This window comes from Podarcis raffonei, chromosome 4 (assembly GCF_027172205.1).
Source record: "Podarcis raffonei isolate rPodRaf1 chromosome 4, rPodRaf1.pri, whole genome shotgun sequence".
In the NCBI taxonomy this organism is placed as follows: domain Eukaryota; kingdom Metazoa; phylum Chordata; class Lepidosauria; order Squamata; family Lacertidae; genus Podarcis; species Podarcis raffonei.
In genome coordinates this window covers 38,694,479-38,711,493 of record NC_070605.1, presented here as the reverse complement: position 1 = coordinate 38,711,493, position 17,015 = coordinate 38,694,479, and the positions used below count along the sequence as shown (strand labels likewise).

General features: G+C 38.7%; 2 protein-coding genes across 3 annotated transcripts in view; both read left to right on the top strand.

Moving 5' to 3' along the window:
• The first annotated feature begins 323 nt into the window (after window positions 1-323).
• LOC128412838 (SH2 domain-containing protein 1B-like) lies at window positions 324-9,067 on the top strand. Its single transcript, XM_053386284.1, has 4 exons — window positions 324-1,094; window positions 2,378-2,441; window positions 3,464-3,638; window positions 7,897-9,067. The coding sequence occupies exons 1-4, from the start codon at window positions 961-963 to the stop codon at window positions 7,938-7,940; spliced, it is 417 nt and encodes a 138-aa protein (XP_053242259.1). The 5' UTR covers window positions 324-960; the 3' UTR covers window positions 7,941-9,067.
• A 3,278-nt stretch (window positions 9,068-12,345) lies between these two features.
• Window positions 12,346-17,015, top strand: part of CIP2A (cellular inhibitor of PP2A) — a 28,069-nt gene continuing 23,399 nt past the window's right edge. For both annotated transcript variants that reach the window (XM_053386283.1, XM_053386282.1), the window contains exons 1-3: window positions 12,346-12,848; window positions 15,064-15,211; window positions 16,774-16,886. In XM_053386283.1, coding sequence (XP_053242258.1) covers window positions 12,747-12,848; window positions 15,064-15,211; window positions 16,774-16,886 — 363 coding nt within the window. In that variant the 5' untranslated portion in view covers window positions 12,346-12,746. The remainder of the gene's footprint in view (window positions 12,849-15,063; window positions 15,212-16,773; window positions 16,887-17,015) is intronic.

The following is a 17,015-nucleotide window of genomic DNA, read 5'->3' as shown; positions in this document are numbered from 1 at the left end:
CTGTTTATTCATTTGATACAGAAGAGTCAAATAAAAATTAGCCACAGATCTCCATCTACAGGGAGAGAAAAAAGAGAGGACTATAACATAGGGTTGTTGCAACATCAAACATAAAGAAATGTTGATCCCCACTCTAATGTTACATTTTACATTGCTCTATAATGCTTCCTGTATTCTGCCTTCACAACTTGCTTGTGAGATTGATAAAATAGGAGCATTATTGAGCTAGGGGGAACTGGAACTGACAGGCCACTGAGTAAAACGTGGCTGAACAAAATCTTGAGCCTAGCACCCCAACATTGCAGGAGAAATCCTGTGGAGCAGTTTTCAGGTAATTGGATCTCCTGTGTTTTGAATCTCACATGTAAGAGTTTGCTGTGGAACAGTTGTCCTTCCTTGGAGCAATGTATCACAAACCAATTGCCATGTACACTATTTCAGTTGCTGGACTGGATTGTACTTGCAAGACAAAACCAATGACCCTTGTTCACTTTGCCAAATAAGTGTATCCAGCCCCTTCCATTTCTGACAGATGATCATTTGTTGGGTGCGCGCACACACACAAAATCCTTTTGAATAAGCATATCTTTGTGTAGCTCATAATCATCTTAATCATGCTGACAAAAGATTATAAATATATTTCAAGAAATGATTCAATCTTCACCTTTCTCCCCCACAACCAACCACTAAGAAACCCAGTAAAGTTCTTTGTTTAAAGAGCTCTGGTGACGACTAATCCATTTATCAGTTTTACATTTCCTGTGCTGTTTCCTAGGTTTTGCATAGGGGAAAAAACAATCACGTTGTTGAACTGAATCAACACAGTTGAAAGCCTTTCATAAAGGCGCTGTGCCAGTTTCAACATCTGTGCTCAACAGGTTGGCTTTAGTTAGGTAAAGAACAGATCCTCTTTTTGATCTAAATCTTTAATAATTGATCTGAAAACATTTTCATAGGTAAATGGAACTGCAGTATTTCCACGGAACTATAACTAAAGACGACTGTGAAAAATTACTGAGCAAAACAGGAAAAAATGGGAGCTTTTTAATACGAAACAGTGAGAGTATTCCAGGAGTCTTGTGCCTTTGTGTTTTGTAAGTATTTCCCTTTTCATTTAAACTAGTTATCTTGCTTTTCTTTTGGAGAGAATAGCTTCAGTTCAGAGAAACCTAACTACACTTCAGTTATCAGATATCAATGGGGCTTACAAACAACTTTCTATGGATTGGGTCCAATCTTTATTATGTTTGGAATTTTTGAGAGATAACAGCCCCCTGATTTTAAGAAATCAAAGAAGTTCATCTAGGTGGATATAAATGTAATCCCAGGGGTATGTGCACATGAAAATGATTCTGCTTTTGATTGTAAGTTGCATTTAGAGTCTGGCTCAGATCAAAGTACTTCTTTTGCTGTAAAATGTACATATACAGTAAAATATATATTGGCACAATTTTTGTCAGAAATCTATTTTAATTTCTTCAAATTATCGAAGCCATAACTCTAAATATTTGGTAAATCAATTGTCTCTTTACATATTCATAGTAAACGGTACTTATAACCCCTCCACACGCACAATGTTCACAAAAAAATCTTTAAATCAGCAAGTTTTTCAACTAGTAAGCTACAGATTTCATCTCTCACCCATATATTGGTACGTTATTCTCCACCATACCTTCTCCAATGTTTTTGTGGTGTAGGAGCAGAGTCTTTTTAGATGTGCAGGTTTACATCCAGAGGAGTGATCTACATAATAAAACCAGTTATCACATATGAATGATGGCAAGTGTAGTATTGATCACAATGGACTGTTGATCTCAATCAGTACAAGAAACCTCATCGTCGTAAATATTACTGGAAATCAAGTTATATTTATAGTTTCTGCTGTATCGAACTTACACCGTTTCCCAAACATGATTACTCTGATTTGTTAGTTGTTGTTTCTGAGTTGTAGGAAAATAACATTTGTTTGTCTCACACTGAAGACATATCTTAACGGCTTGCTGGACAAAACTAGGCAAAACTAGTGCAATCTCTGATCTCCTTATCAGAAAGCCAGAATTATTGCTAACAACCCCAGATACCATCAGAAGAGAGTTCATGTACACACTACTTGGAACACATCTATTTCTTTTGAAGTGCTATACAAATTTAATTATAGCAGGGATTCCATTCAGCTCATAAGAGATAACCAGAAATCTAGCAGCATGAATGGCAGTCTTCCTCTAGCATAATGTGGTAGCTCACATGACCATTTCTCTCTGAATGAACTGGGTAGGATTTACAGACCTAATGACTCTTTGACATATATGACTATTACAGCAATTTGACAAATAAGGCAATTATTTATTAATGTGTCTGTTTCCTATTTAAAAATCAGCTATGAACAGATTATCTACACTTACCGAATCTTCAGGAAACATAACGGACACTTTATGATGCAGGTAAGAAAACGACACAACAACAACAAACCTATGGTTACATGAAACATACTCAATATGTACTTTTGAATAAATAAGGTATATTATTCATTGTATCAATTTGTAGATTTCAACGGAAGCCTCATAAAAAAAAAGCAGAAGATCCAGCGGATCAGTTCATTCTCTAGTCAGTTCATGCATAAGGTCCATACATGTAAAAGTATCTATTCCACCTGTCTGTTCAAAGAGTCCAATAATCCACATGAAGGGTTGTTACAGTTCCACAGAATCCTTTCACAGAGTCTAAGACAAGGATTTCCTGAATATTAGCCTTGTTTCACCGTGCTAGGCTTCATCAGTAGAACAGGCTCATACGTAATATTACAGGATAGTGGATCTTATAGCATAGTAGTGGTTGCAGTCTGACTAGAGAATGAACTGATCCACTGGGTCTTCTGCTTTTTTCGTTGAACTTTATGAGGCTTCCGTTGAAACCTACAATTTGATTCAAAAGTACAGCCAGATACATCTTGTGTGTTTATTGGGTAAGAAAACGACTACATCTAGAGTAAAATAATGTAATAAATATGCACTTAATAGGTCCTACTAGACGCATATGCCACCTTACTTAACCTTTTTGTTTATTTAACTACTTTTTAAAAAAATCTACGTCTCTGGATGACCTTATTTTGGGGGTATTCATTCATTCTAACAGTTGGTGGCCACCATGACCTTAATTTTCAGCGGGATGGAACTCTGCCAAGAGCACAATATGTATCAGTTTCATATTCACAGTATCACAGAATTGTAGAGTTGGAAGGGACCCCAAGAGCCATCTAGTCTGACCCCCTGCAATGCGGGAAACTCAGCTAAGGCATCCATGTCAGATGGCCATCAAACCTCTGCTTAAAAACCTCCAAGGAAGGAGAGTACTATTCTAGTTATCCATTTCAGTGAAATTAATTAATCTTCGCTCTTGTGAGGAACAGCAGTTTACAAATAGTATAATCAAATGAAAATGTGGCAACAATCTACTTCTTTTGCAGACTTCTGAGGGTGCTCCAAAACAGGACTTCAGAACTTTAAAGGATTTAATTGCTACTTATGAGAAACCAAATCAAGGGCTAGTAAGCAACCTGCGCTATCCAGTAAATAGACCTACAACATCCCAAAGATCTCAGACCGTCTACGTCACTAAAGGTGAAGCATATTTGATTCCTGGTAAGAGACCCACATAATAATAATCAGAAAAGAATGACATACTACTAATACTATGCTGTATAACAATTCTTGTAATGCAGGAAAATTACGGGTATATATATTTTTTTCAAATTAACAAAAGTAGTGAAACAACATGGGATGAAAGCCAATTAAGTTTCACTCACAGTGGACCCAATGAAATCAAGACTTTAAAGACCATTGATTGTAATGGGTCTATTCTGGGTATGGCTAACATTGAATATTACCATGATCTGTAATGGGAAAGGTCAATAAACTCTGCAGTAGAGGATTGATTATAAATAAAATCATAGAGTTGGAAGGGACCCAAGGGTCATCTAGTCCAACCCCCTGCAATGCAGGAATCGTAGCTAAAGCATCCATGACAGATGACCATCCAACCTCTGCTTAAAAATCTCCAAGGAAGGAGAACCGACAACCTCTCGAAGGAGACTGTTCCACTCTCAAACAGCTTGAGCGGCCCTTACTATCACAATGCTCTATCTTTTTAAAAATGATAAAGCAAGCCTGGTGTGGGATGGTAGTTTAAGAGTGCACAGCTAGCACTCTGGAGACCTAAACCTAAACACAAGTCTCCTCTCAGCCACAATGTACCCATGACTTGGAACATTGGGGTAAGGGGACCATGTATCTGCTTTGAGTTTTGAGGAGGCAGAGTTGGGTTAAAATATAATAGATATGTTTTTTTAAAAAAATCAGAGGGGGAAAAATATATAAAATAATAATATAAGAAAACATGTACAGTGGTACCTCGGGTTACAGACGCTTCAGGTTACAGATTCCGCTAACCCAGAAATAGTACCTTGGGTTAAGAACTTTGCTTCAGGATGAGAACAGAAATCGTGTGGTGGCAGCAGGAGGCCCCATTAGCTAAAGTGGTGCTTCAGGTTAAGAACAGTTTCAGGTTAAGAACGGACCTCTGGAACGAATTAAGTTCTTAACCAGATACCACTGTATTAACAGATATGCCCTTCATGAATTTCCATGGAACTTGACATTAAAAGCATAGAATAGTTTAGGAGGTTCTGAAAGCAGCGCTGTGTCAATTAAGCAATTAAACCTTCTGAGTAAAAAGGGAAGTTTCAATCAAGCAGCAGATTCTAATTGATACTCACTAAAACCAAGGCCAGCAGGTACCATCTTAGAACAGATAATATCCTTGATCTCACACATAGGAGATAATGGCTATCCTTAAAATGTGAGTACAGAATTTAAAAACACATAGGCTTTTTCTCATAATTCATATGCAAAATTATGCATGTTTGCTCAATGTCAATGGTCTATTTAATTCAATTAGAGCTATAAAATAGAACATAGTAAGAATGTCCTATTTGAAGTAGTCAACAGCTTTAAAGGTGCTATATGATGACATATCAGAGGAATTATTTCAAATCTCTATATAAAAAGTAGTATCAATCACATATACAAAAGTTTACTTTAATAAAAATCACAAAACTGACAGCTTCAGAGCCTAAAGAACTAGATTCACTAGTTACCAAAGAGGAAATAAAAAAGGTTGCAACAACAGTGAGGCACCATAAAATTCCTGGATCTGATTATTATACTTAAATTCCACCTTTTCTCCAAGGAGTTCAAGGTGGTGTACATTGTTCTTCCTCTCCCCATTTTCACTTCACAACATGATTTAGGTTAGACTAAGAGACAGCAACTGGTCCAAGGTCACCCAATGAGCTCAATGACTGAGTGGGGACTAAAATCTTGGTTTCCCAGGGCTTAGTCCAATACTCTAATCATTATACTGCACTGCTCTCAGCTTAACTGGTCTAATCAGCTATTCCAAAGTCTTTGAAGATTTTGACTGAGGCATTAAGAGGTACTGTAAATGAAATCTTAAAAAAAAAAGAACTTTTGGATAGAAGTTTATATAGCCTACATTTAAGCAAGGTAAGAATTTGTCTCTAAATTACTTCTTACAGAAAAATATCACTCTTAAATAATTATTATAAAATAATTAGAACAATTAGCTTTATATGTAAGAGGATACAGATAATGTAGGGGAAATAATATATTTATGGAATCACAGACATGTTTACTCTTAATTAGGACTCATTAAGTTCAGCTGGAATTCCATCCCCATCCCCGATTTGAATGTGTATTGGATTTTAGCCATATTTTATACACAGTTTATACACATTTACTTAGAAGTAATTCTCATTGTGCTCAATGAGACTTCCAGGTAAGTTTGAACAGGACTGCAGTTCAAGGGAATCCCGCTAAAGAAGAGACTCTTGCTCTTTTTAGACACTGAAAAAAGCATTTGATAATGTTGAGTGCCCTTTTCTATTTCAAGTTTTGGAGTTTTGTTATGATTCAATATTTAGAACTGGATAGCTTTAACCAATCCCAAAGCAAAAGTAACAACAAATGAGCATATATAATCCAATCTTACTCTATCAAGAGATACCCAACAGGGATGTATTCTACCTGGTCTTTTCTTTGTGGGTATTCCTACTAATAAAGCAATGAAAATTGATTTACACATTATGTTATGTTCATTCCTTTTCACATATGGCTTTGAAAAATATGCATTAGGTAAGGAAGATGAAATTTTAAATAATGAATAAAGGTAATAAATGATTTGTTCTTCTATTTGCAAATGCTGCAGAATGAATGCAAAATGGGATAGGTCAAGGAATTTGTGATTCAAGTCATTGGAGCTATTGAAATGTCAGTTTGAGAATATCTGTGAAGTGGAATAAAATACAGCATGATCAGACTTCCACTTGTGCACTTCTTCAATCTGCAGCCCCTAAAATCTGCTCCCCCATAATCTACTCTCCCAACCCTTTGGAGCTTATTTAGAGGCATTTAAAAGAGGAAAATTCCACTGTGCAAGTCTCTTCCACTAGCATATGACCAGCACTGGATACAGGTTTTAATTTTTGTTTTAAAATTATAGCAGCACAGCTGTATATTAAATTTGTAAAGATTCATAGAATACATAATGCTTATGGCCCAATACTAAAATGCACGTAGGCTGCACGAAAAGAGCTTTGGATCATACTTCTTTCATTCATTTACCATCTTTCTACTATAAAATAATTTTTAGAAATTGTTTCCAAAACCCACCACAATGAAGCAATAAATAGCAAGGAATTCAGTATCAGTTGTACAAATGATTCTATCTACTTTCGAGCCGCTATGTTTTAATGACTGTAGTAACCAGTAAGGTATATGTTTGTTCAGGAACTATAACATTTTCAAAATGGAAAGCCTGTTTTAAATAGTTAATCTATAAATAAAATGTTTGACCCGGAGGTGTTGGATTTAGACTCTACCCTTCAGAACTTTGAAAATGGAATCAGAAGCCATATGTACATTCACCAGAGTAAACATTCACCCAGGACGGTTGTAGAATCACTAGAGCAACAGGTGATTGAAGGAAGAGGAAGAAATTGGAATTGTTTCCATCCCTTCTTTAAGTGAAAGAGTCAACTTTTTTGTAGTGTGCTGGGTGCATCATATTAACATTGTCCATCATGACTTTTCTCTATTCCCATTAGATAAGGAATGAATTAGAATATTTTACAATTTGAGTGATACCTTTGCTTTAATTAGGAACGAAGCTATATCACTGGCAGGGAAAGATATCTCATGCTACCTTTGCCTGCCTTGTTGTAATTTATTGAATATTTTTACTAATATATTTGCCAAGTGGAGGGAGTAAATGCTGTGAATGTTTGAACAATTCCCCATTTGGTCCAAGTTTAGATCACAAATGCCCAGTTTAGATATTTGCATTACTTCCAATTCAAAGGACCAAAATTGAATTAAAAAATGATGCAACAGTTGAACAGTCTAAATAAGATGTTGTTAAGACTCTAATTCCTATTAGCCCCCCACCAGTGCAACTAATGGGGATATGTAAACTATGGTCCAGTAAAATCTGTAAGGTCAGAGGTTAACCACCCTTGGTCTAAATGGAAATATTTCCTGACTTGGTTTGGATCTAATAAACTACAAGTGTTATTCTGCTTGAGCAACTGGGCTTTATTTCCACCTTTCCCATTGCAGCTTTGTGGAAGGAATGAGCCCAAATTGGGCAAAATTATTATGTGCTCGCAGAAGCACATATTATGCTGAAACTTTGTGAGCAAAAGCCTCGCCTCGATGGACCCTTCTCAGGAAAAGAGGAATTAGAAGGGAGCAACTTGCAACTGGGATAAATAAGCGTCACAGTACTCAGTAATCAAATGACTTGCTTTTTTTTCCTCCCCAGAAAATGAAGATGCTGAGGATTATCTTGAAGTCTTACCTGAGTGATTGGCTGAGGGAACATTTCTCATGACTTGCTTCATCTCTCAACACAGACACTAGTCTTGAGTGGGTCACACTCTTGCTAACTGGATAGTCCATTTGACTGGATTTTGTTTTCATTTGTGCTCTAGATAGTACTGCCCACATGGTTATCTCTTGCTCGCTTGGCTCTTGCTCCAGCAAAAAAACCAACACTCTTCCTTTTCCTTCCTGTATTCGTGGTACCTATACCTGCCCACTTAAGTGACCACTTCATAGACCTGATGAAATGGAAACTGAGCTGCAAAAGCTTATGCCACGATAAAAGCTGCAGTGCTTAAGGTGTTTCCATTTTAAGAGAAGCAAGTTTAATTGCATCCCATACATCAGGTATGGCCAAACTTGGCCCTCCAGATGTTTTGGGACTACAACTCCAATCATCCCTAGCTAACAGGACAAGTGGTCAAGGATGATGGGAATTGTAGCCCCAAACCATCTGGAGGGCCAAGTTTTACTATGCCTGCCCTACATGGACTCAAGTTTAAACTTGCTACATCAATTATGAAGTGGACTCTAGACCAGAAAAGCTTATTCTGTAACAATTTTTAGTTTTTAATCTTTAGTTGTTTTCTTCATTCAACTTTGTGAATAGTCATGAACACAAGTGTCAGTTGCTTTTATTTTTTAAATTTTCACTTATTTATTTTGGCAATTCGCAACTAGCATCAGTAGCAGCATGTTGAACAGAGTAATGCTAAATATATTTACTTGCAATTAAATCCTACTGAAATAATTGGGGATTAAGTTTGATATACACCGTAGAGCTCTGCAAGAGTTACTGCTGATATCCATAACAATATATCAAATACTAAACGATAATTTGATTCAACTGTATCTTGTTATCCTGGCGAAGTCACAGCAATTTTATAATTATATTGTTAAGGATCTTTAAATTTTCAAAGACAGTACTATAAAGTTGTCACTGTCCACAGTTCAATTATTTTTAAATGTCTCACTGTAGTCTCTAGTCAGGTCAGAGGCCACTCTACTTCCCAAAGGACTTCAAGCTATACCCCGGAAATGCCAAAACTACTCCCCAGAAGTATAACCAGTTTTACAGCAATACACATGTACATTTAGGTGCAAGTGTTTGCAGGTAGCTAAAAAGCATAGCACACTCTGGGAACTATTTTTGAACCCCCCCTTCAGCTTTCCCCCTTTTACTTATATGTAGTAAAGAAAAAAGAGTTTGTAGAAGCTAGTGCTTTAAAGGCGCATTTTCATTCTGGAATAGACATAGCGCAGTTTGCAGTCTCATTAATTTAATCACTTAATTGACTAGCTTGGGCCTAAGGGAGGTAAGAGCATTTAGAAAATAGGACTTTTTCCTTCTATAGATAGTAAGGCTCTGTCTCTCCTTCAGAATAGCTTTAAGTTCCCAATACCCCTATTCTAGTGAAAAGGAAAGCAGTTTATATGTAGCCAGTCTATACATAGCCAGAATTGTAAATATTACATGACAATTTTAACATGCAACCTGTGGTCATATTAAATTCATAATTGTTTTAAGTTGGTAAAACATAAATAAAACTACTCCATACACCAGTTTAAGGTACCATATTAGGACGCTCATGATCTGAGGCTGCCAGATGTCCAAATCCATTGTTTGCTCATACATTACAACTATATGGTGCTATGTGATTCACTTGCACACAACAGCTTTCCTCCTATTTTTTCAGCTTGTAGGACACCTGTACCACTTTACCTGTACCATAAGATGGCAAGAAATAAAGCCCCGTTGCACTAATGCACAATGCCTGAACATACATCTCTCAAGTGCCACCAACTTTGATGTTGTTTTAATACCAGGCAAAGACAGTTATATTTTCCCAGGGTTTTTAATATGACCTGTTTTAGCTCTACTTTTATGCTACTCTCTTTTAAGTTGTGTTGTTCTGATTACTATTATTATATTTTAAACTTAATTTTACTGGAATTTTAATTCTTAAGTCATAATTGTACTTATCATTCCTGTATATCAGGCTTACTTCCAACACAGTTTTTTACAGCAAAACTCCTTGTTCAATTTACTCAACTCTTTTGTACACATTACAATGTCAGAAGTGGGTGGAAAATATGTTAGCACCTAGCTTACACAGGATTTAGCACTTTCATAGTGGCTGGTTGTTTTAGCGTGTCAATACCCCTTTAAAGTTATCTGTGCCCACAGGAAATAGCAGTTCATATCTATTTTGGCTGCCTCTACTTATTTACTCCAGATAAGTCCTATTATAGTCATACTATCCCAGGCAAGGCTGGTTCATCTATTGAGCTCAGATGTTGCTGCACTCTCCTCCCCCCCACCCCAATTATCTCTGATTGTTGGCCATGCTGGCTAGGACTGATGAGAATTGGAATCCAACAATACTGGGAGAGTCCTAGGTTAACCATAACTGATCCAATGTGATACTTCCTGCTGGAACAGAGTTAAAGTAGCTATGTAAGCACCAAGTCACACAGCCACCATGTCAGAACAATACATAGTTTCATCTGCACAATAAAATTTCAAAATTAAGAGTTCCGGTAGCCATGGAAGTAACCCCACAGATGTAGGGCATCTACACAATTTTAAAGACCATGGGAATGGTATCTGGAAGAGAAGAATGCAGAAACTGAAATAACAAGACATAGAAAGTGGATTAACTGGCCAAGGGAGAGGAGCCAGAAGCTGTGTCTTTGGGGCTGCCAAAAGGGTTAGCCTTAGGCTTCACCAAACACCAGAGGACCCTTGTAGATGTCCTCTTTATGATTATATGAAGATAGTAAGCAATGATAAGAGAAGAAACCTACCTTGCAGGTCAATCAACGTACCAAATACCAAATTCCATCCTGGAATTAAAAAGGGCAAAATCAGAACAAAGTTCAGTGCAACAATTTCAAGAATAATCTCAACACATGAAAACTGATCAGGAGAGATAAGATGGACAGCAAATGTGAGCAGGAAGTTGTACAGCTGCTAGCAGAACATTTCATCCACATTCACTCAGAAGCAGTGTTTTGTTGTAACGTTAGAGGATTTCCAAAAAATGAATAACCCCGTCATCTCCAGGGAAGATTAAGGAGCACCGTCCTGAACATCTCTGCATGATGTTTTTGGTTTGTGAGGTACATTTAAGTGTTTCTATTTATGCTTCTTGTTTTCCACCATTCATTTCACTGAGCACAGGCCTGGATGAGTATCCTTATATAGTAGTGGGAAATGGTATTTTAAATAGTGGCAGGAAAAAAAACTGCAGCAACCTTAGACTAGAGTCCACCTCATCAGTTGTATGTAGTAAGTCACTGTTGTAAGAAAAACCTGCTCCTTTTTCCTTTATGAGGTATCCAAGAGCCCATATAGAGTCCTTATGTAGTTTCTCTATTGGTAGGAGAAAATAACAGAGGCCAACCAGAGAATATTGAGAAGCAAAGCAGCGAGTAAGCATAATCTTTATTAAACTGTTGCAACAGGGTTCCCCGCTCACCCAACGCAGGGAGGGAGGAAAGGAACCTGGAACATTGGGGTGCAAGCTCTTATATAGACTTTTGAAATTGCCTACCCTGTAGCTCAAGATCACCCCCCAAAACATCATACATGCATCACAGAAACAGGTGGTCCCCAGCAGAAATTTGAGTGTGTTGCTTCTCTTCTGTCTGCCAGGATACCTGATAAAGCCTTATCTAAGGGGTGGCCAGCTCTGAACAGACTGCGATCTACTCATAGAGTTAAAAACTGACAGTGATCTACCCCCTTTTCGGGGTTCAGGTCAAAGTTAAGCTTTTTTTAGGGAGGAGGAAAGCTCCGTGTTTTAGGGGTTCAGGTCAAAGTTGTTGAGATTTTTTGAGGCGGGAGGAAAGTCCCGTTTTTTGGGGGGTAAAGGGCTAAAATGTTAAATGTTGAGCTTTTTTTAGGGGAGCCAAAGCTGTTGAGCTTCTTTGGGGGGAGCCAGTGATCTACAATAGATAACGATCTACCTGTTGGACATTCCTGCCTGATCTGATTGCCTTTTCTAGGTAGCCTGGCCATTCCTTTGAGATGTTAAATAAACCGGTACTGTATATGCATGGGGAATTACAATGCACTGTTGCGCTTATTGCACGAGAGCCACAGAGCAGCACCCTATCTTGATGTAAACACGCAAACCAAATTGGCACAACACACGCACGCACAATAGGAAACGGGCCAGTTCACTGCTGCTTGTTGTGATGTTTGTCCAGCCACGTTTCTTCCGCGGCTGTTATCTTTCATTTCCTACCGGACAGCTGCGCCCACCCCGGACCGGCTTTGCGTGCGCATCCGCCACGAGAGCTCCCACGCGAGGAGAAAAGCATCACCTCACCCGCAGCCACAGGACAAAAATAGCGCCGCTTGTGACCCTTCCCTCCCAGCATGCACCGGGGGAAGGGCTGCTTCGCTCTCGAGCTCGCCCTGGTTCCCACAGAGCTGCTACTTTGCCACACGACGCGAAAGAACCACCGCCGCGGACGGAAATAACTCTGCCCCGGCCGCCCACTCCGTCTAGCATCGATTTCTAGGCTGCGAGGGGGTGTCTCGTGTATTGTTTTGTTGCCCCCGTTCCTCCCCCCGCCCCTCCGTTCCTCCTTTCGACTGGGACGAGAGGACTTCAACGGCTCTCCTCTCCAACTTCCCGGCATGCACCGGGGCTTCCGGCCTGCGCCGGGGGCGGCTCCTCGCGTCAAAATGGCGGCCAAGGCGCCAAATACGATTTTCTGACGGCGGGATTTGAGGCGCTGCGAGGGAAGGTCCGCGGAGGCGGCTGGGCCGCCAGCGCTATGGACGCGCCGGCTTGTATGAAGTCGCTGCTCCTCGCGGCTTCCCAGTACCGGGCTGCGCGGACCCCGCCCAACGCAGCGCTACTGCAGCGGAGTCTGGAGGTGAGAGCAGCCGAGCGGACCTGCTCGGTGTGCGGCTTTCCGTTCTCTCGGCTCGGCTGGTCGCGGGTGCCTGGCCGGGAGTGGACGGAAGCGGCTGGGAATGGCCCTTTTCCTTTGGGATTTCTGTTTTTAGGAGTTTTCTCTCGAAAGCAAAACAACTGCAACAAACAAACAAACCCCGATGCGCACAGCGAATAAGTGCCTTGCAAATAAAGCGGCCGAGGCAAACAACCTTTGCAAACTTAACCTGGCAGTAAGCCCTATTTGGCGATCGTGGGGACCCAAACTGCAGTTTTCTACATTATTTGAAAAAGAAGTGAGAGGTAGGGGTGGAGATTGGAAGCGGGGAGGGGAAATACACCCCCGTTTGATTTCTACTGGTTCCTTAGTTGGCAGGGGTATAACAGGCCTGCTCACAACAAAGGAAGCTGCCATACATACGCAATCATCAGCAAAAACTGTAAGGTTTTTGGCGGGGGCAATTAGAATAAGATATATTATTTGATTATTCATGCAAACCTCCAAAATATATTTTGCATAGTTAAGTTCTTACATTTTATTGCTATGGCTAGTGGCTGTTGCAAATAAAGATTCTTATGAATGCATATGCAATCAAGGAATTGTACAGCATGTTTAGTTGCAGTGTGTTTGTAGTGGTTACTGCAATGTGTGCTGTGTGGCACTGCTGTTCAAGGAGGGATGGGGTCCCAGTGGCCCTCCAGGCAAAGCTGAATTTTCACTCTGATGATTGACCTGTGGATTGAAACTTATCTAGCTGGAGTCCAGCAACATATGAGGGCTATAATGCCACATCGTAAGGAGCATATGATTCTGAAACCCCTTAACTCAGGATCTCATCACAGGCTTTTTCTTTTATTTATTGCACTTTATTTTATAGCTTGCTGTATTCTATGGACTCGGAATGGCTTACGTAATTTCCCACTAAATGTTAAAAGCCCTGATCTGTGGGATTCACAATCTGAACCTAGTCACACACTGTGGTTGACTATGGAGACTCTTCTCTGTGTACTTTCTGTTTCAGAGGTATGGAAGGTGGTCACAGGGGAGAGGACCACCAAACTTACGGAACTTAATCTCTACTGAGGCTCCCTTGGATCATTCTGAAATAAATCTATACAGGCAACTCCCAATTTACACAGCGGTTACGTTCCAAAGCACCACACATTTAAGTGAAATTGCATATACTGCATGGTCGAACACATCAGACACGTCTAAGATGGTTGCCTGTATACACTTGTATTAAAAAAGGCATTCAGAATCAACTGATTTGGGAAATTTTGTTTAGGTGCTAGTTCTGATTGCTTTGGCTTTCTGGTTTGTTTATTTTATATTGGTTTACAAACCCCTTTTGATGTTCAGAAAGGTGGAGGAGATAAATCTTAAATAGGGAACATCAATATTCATTATTTATCTGAACTACATTTCGCTTAATTGTAACCTTGACCCCCTCTGGAAAGTGGGTGCTATGGAAGAAAGTGCTTATCCATAGGCATTTGGCAGTTCTTGTAGCACTGGAGTCTATATTGCCTATTTTCAGTTGGAAGCCACTTGGTTAGTTTTTTTAATTAATTAAAATGCATAGAACAAGTCTGAAAATACTCTTATTGTAGTTAATAAATCTATGTAGAATTTCCACCAGCTCCCCAATTCTGTCTGCATACAGTATTCAGGTTAGAATTCTTGCAGATCTGATAGAATACAGAGAAAAAACTATGGTACCTTTAGCCACTTCTTGAGAGCCTCAATTTTGTAAGCATCTAGGTTGAAGTGTTCTTCACAAGGACAATTTTTTTCAACTGTCAGTTTTGTTCAACTGTCATACTTTTGGAAGATGCTGTTAACATGTTATTTAGCTCTGGTGTGTTTATACTAATAGAACTCTCTTTAGAAGTATGGTAAAGACATAACATATAGTAAGTTATTGTGTATGTATTTGATTGTGTACTTATTTCAAAGAATGGTCTTTGAAAAGAATGGCCGCACTCTAAATTAAGCCCTGTTAAGTTCTATTGATTTTAAGTTAAGGATACTGTACTATGTCTTTGTACTCACTTTCAGTGAAGTGAATAGTTCACTTAGCTTTGTGGAAGACTGCTGTGTATTCACTAGAGTTCCAATATACTTAAGGAGTCTTTGGTTCAGTGTTACTATTTAGCTTCAGTTAGTAGTTACCATATTAAATACATTTTTCCAGGTCATCTCAGGATTGAAGCTGACAAGATTTTTTGCATCGAACCAGATTTTACCAAGTGAATGTCTATGCTGCTTAGTGGAACTCATTGAAGATCCAAATACAAGCCCCCAGTTAACCCTGAATGTGGTAGGCTTGCTCTCTCAACTGGGTAAGCCTTAAATACATTTGAGTGGCATATCCTGAGCTGTTTAATACTTTATAGGTCAAGATACTTCATAATTACAGATAAAGTGTAGTGTAAAACTTACGATTGGCTCTGATTTCTTGCATACTTTTGTGTATAACTTTCTTAGACATCACACTAAAATGTAGAGTGTTCTGATCGTCATAACCAAAATTTCTTGGCTGGATTTTTTTTTAAAAAAATCATTTTTTAAATATTAAATTTATTGCTTTTGTGCAGCTCATGAATGCAACAAGTTAGTTATTGTAAGAAAAGCAGGAATACAAAATCAGTGTCTGTACTTAGTAATGCATTGGATGAGGTCAATAAACTGAAGCACAATCCTAACAAGATGGATGTGGGTGGGTAGTACTTGGAGTCCAGGAAATTGGTATTCACTTGCTCTGGATGGGAACAGGTATACAGGGTGGGAGTACTCCTTGATCCATCATTGTCACTTGATTCCTGGAGTGCCTTTTATTACCTATGGCTGGTTCACCACATGTGACAAGATAGCTTTGCCATGCTGATTACCACTCTGTTAGCCTGGTTGGAGTTCTGTAATGTGTTGGGGCTGCCCTTTTAAGAGTTTATGGAAGGTCATAACTCATCTGCTAGAATTTTGACAGGTTTAGCCAGAGCTGTTCATATTGCACCTATTTTGAAAGATCTATATTGATTGCCTATCTGCTTCCAAGTCCAATTAAAGATGCTGATGCTTTTACCTTAAAACCCTGTAAGAATTGGAACCCACATTCTGGAGTGCTTCCTTCCATAGCAGCCCCCCCATGTCTTATCTTCTGGAGAGGCTCTGCTCCAAGTACCCTCTTTAGTATATGTATGTTGTGGTTCTACAAGGAGAAAGCTCTTTGTTCAATGGTGCCACAACTTTGGAATGGCGTCCTTACGATGGCATGGCTGGCACTGAAATTACAAGCTTTGGTGCTAGTTGAAAACCTTCCTATTTGACCAAGCATTTTAAATTTTACATGGCCTTTGGAATTGTGGTGTATTCTATCTTTTATTTTACTTTGTTTATTTGTTTATTTTTACATTGTATTTATAAGTTGTATTGAATTAATTCTATTCACACTTTTGTATACTTACACAAACTTTTGATGAATGGTTAAAAAATATTTTTAAATAAATGAGATGGTGATTTGAATGCTGCTGAGTGAGCAGCGATATAGTGTTAAGCTAGAGATATGTCAACATTACTTTAGCAGATTTTATTGCAGATATGCCAGACTTTGGGGAAATATGTTAACTGGCTTTTTGTTTTAATATGGAAATTTACTTGTTTCCAGTGTGTAAGACTAGATCTATAGAAGCAACTAGCATTTCTTCTTAATATGCTTAATTAAGTTACTTTATATCCCAGCACATTTCAGGAAAATTAAAAAAAAATAGGTTCAAAGACTCTTTATTAAAATATAATTGGCTGTTGGATGGAAATTTTGCTTTATAAATTTTCTGAAATATTTTCTAATTGCCTTTGTTCTTGATGCGTTGCTTCTAGTGACTATGTGTGTATGTTTATATTTTAGTTTTAGATAATGAGATCAGAGAAGCCCTTCTGAATACTTACAATTTGTGTAGTGTCCTGGCAGGTGTGATTCATCGAAGTTCTATCAATCCTCTTGATCCAGTATTATTACAGGTAACATAATGTAATGCTTAACACTTCATATAGTGGGAATTATTTTTTGTGGTAATGTAAAGCTTTAAACTAGACAGCATCTTAAAAAGTAGAGACATCACCTTGCCAACAAAGGTCCGTATAGTTAAA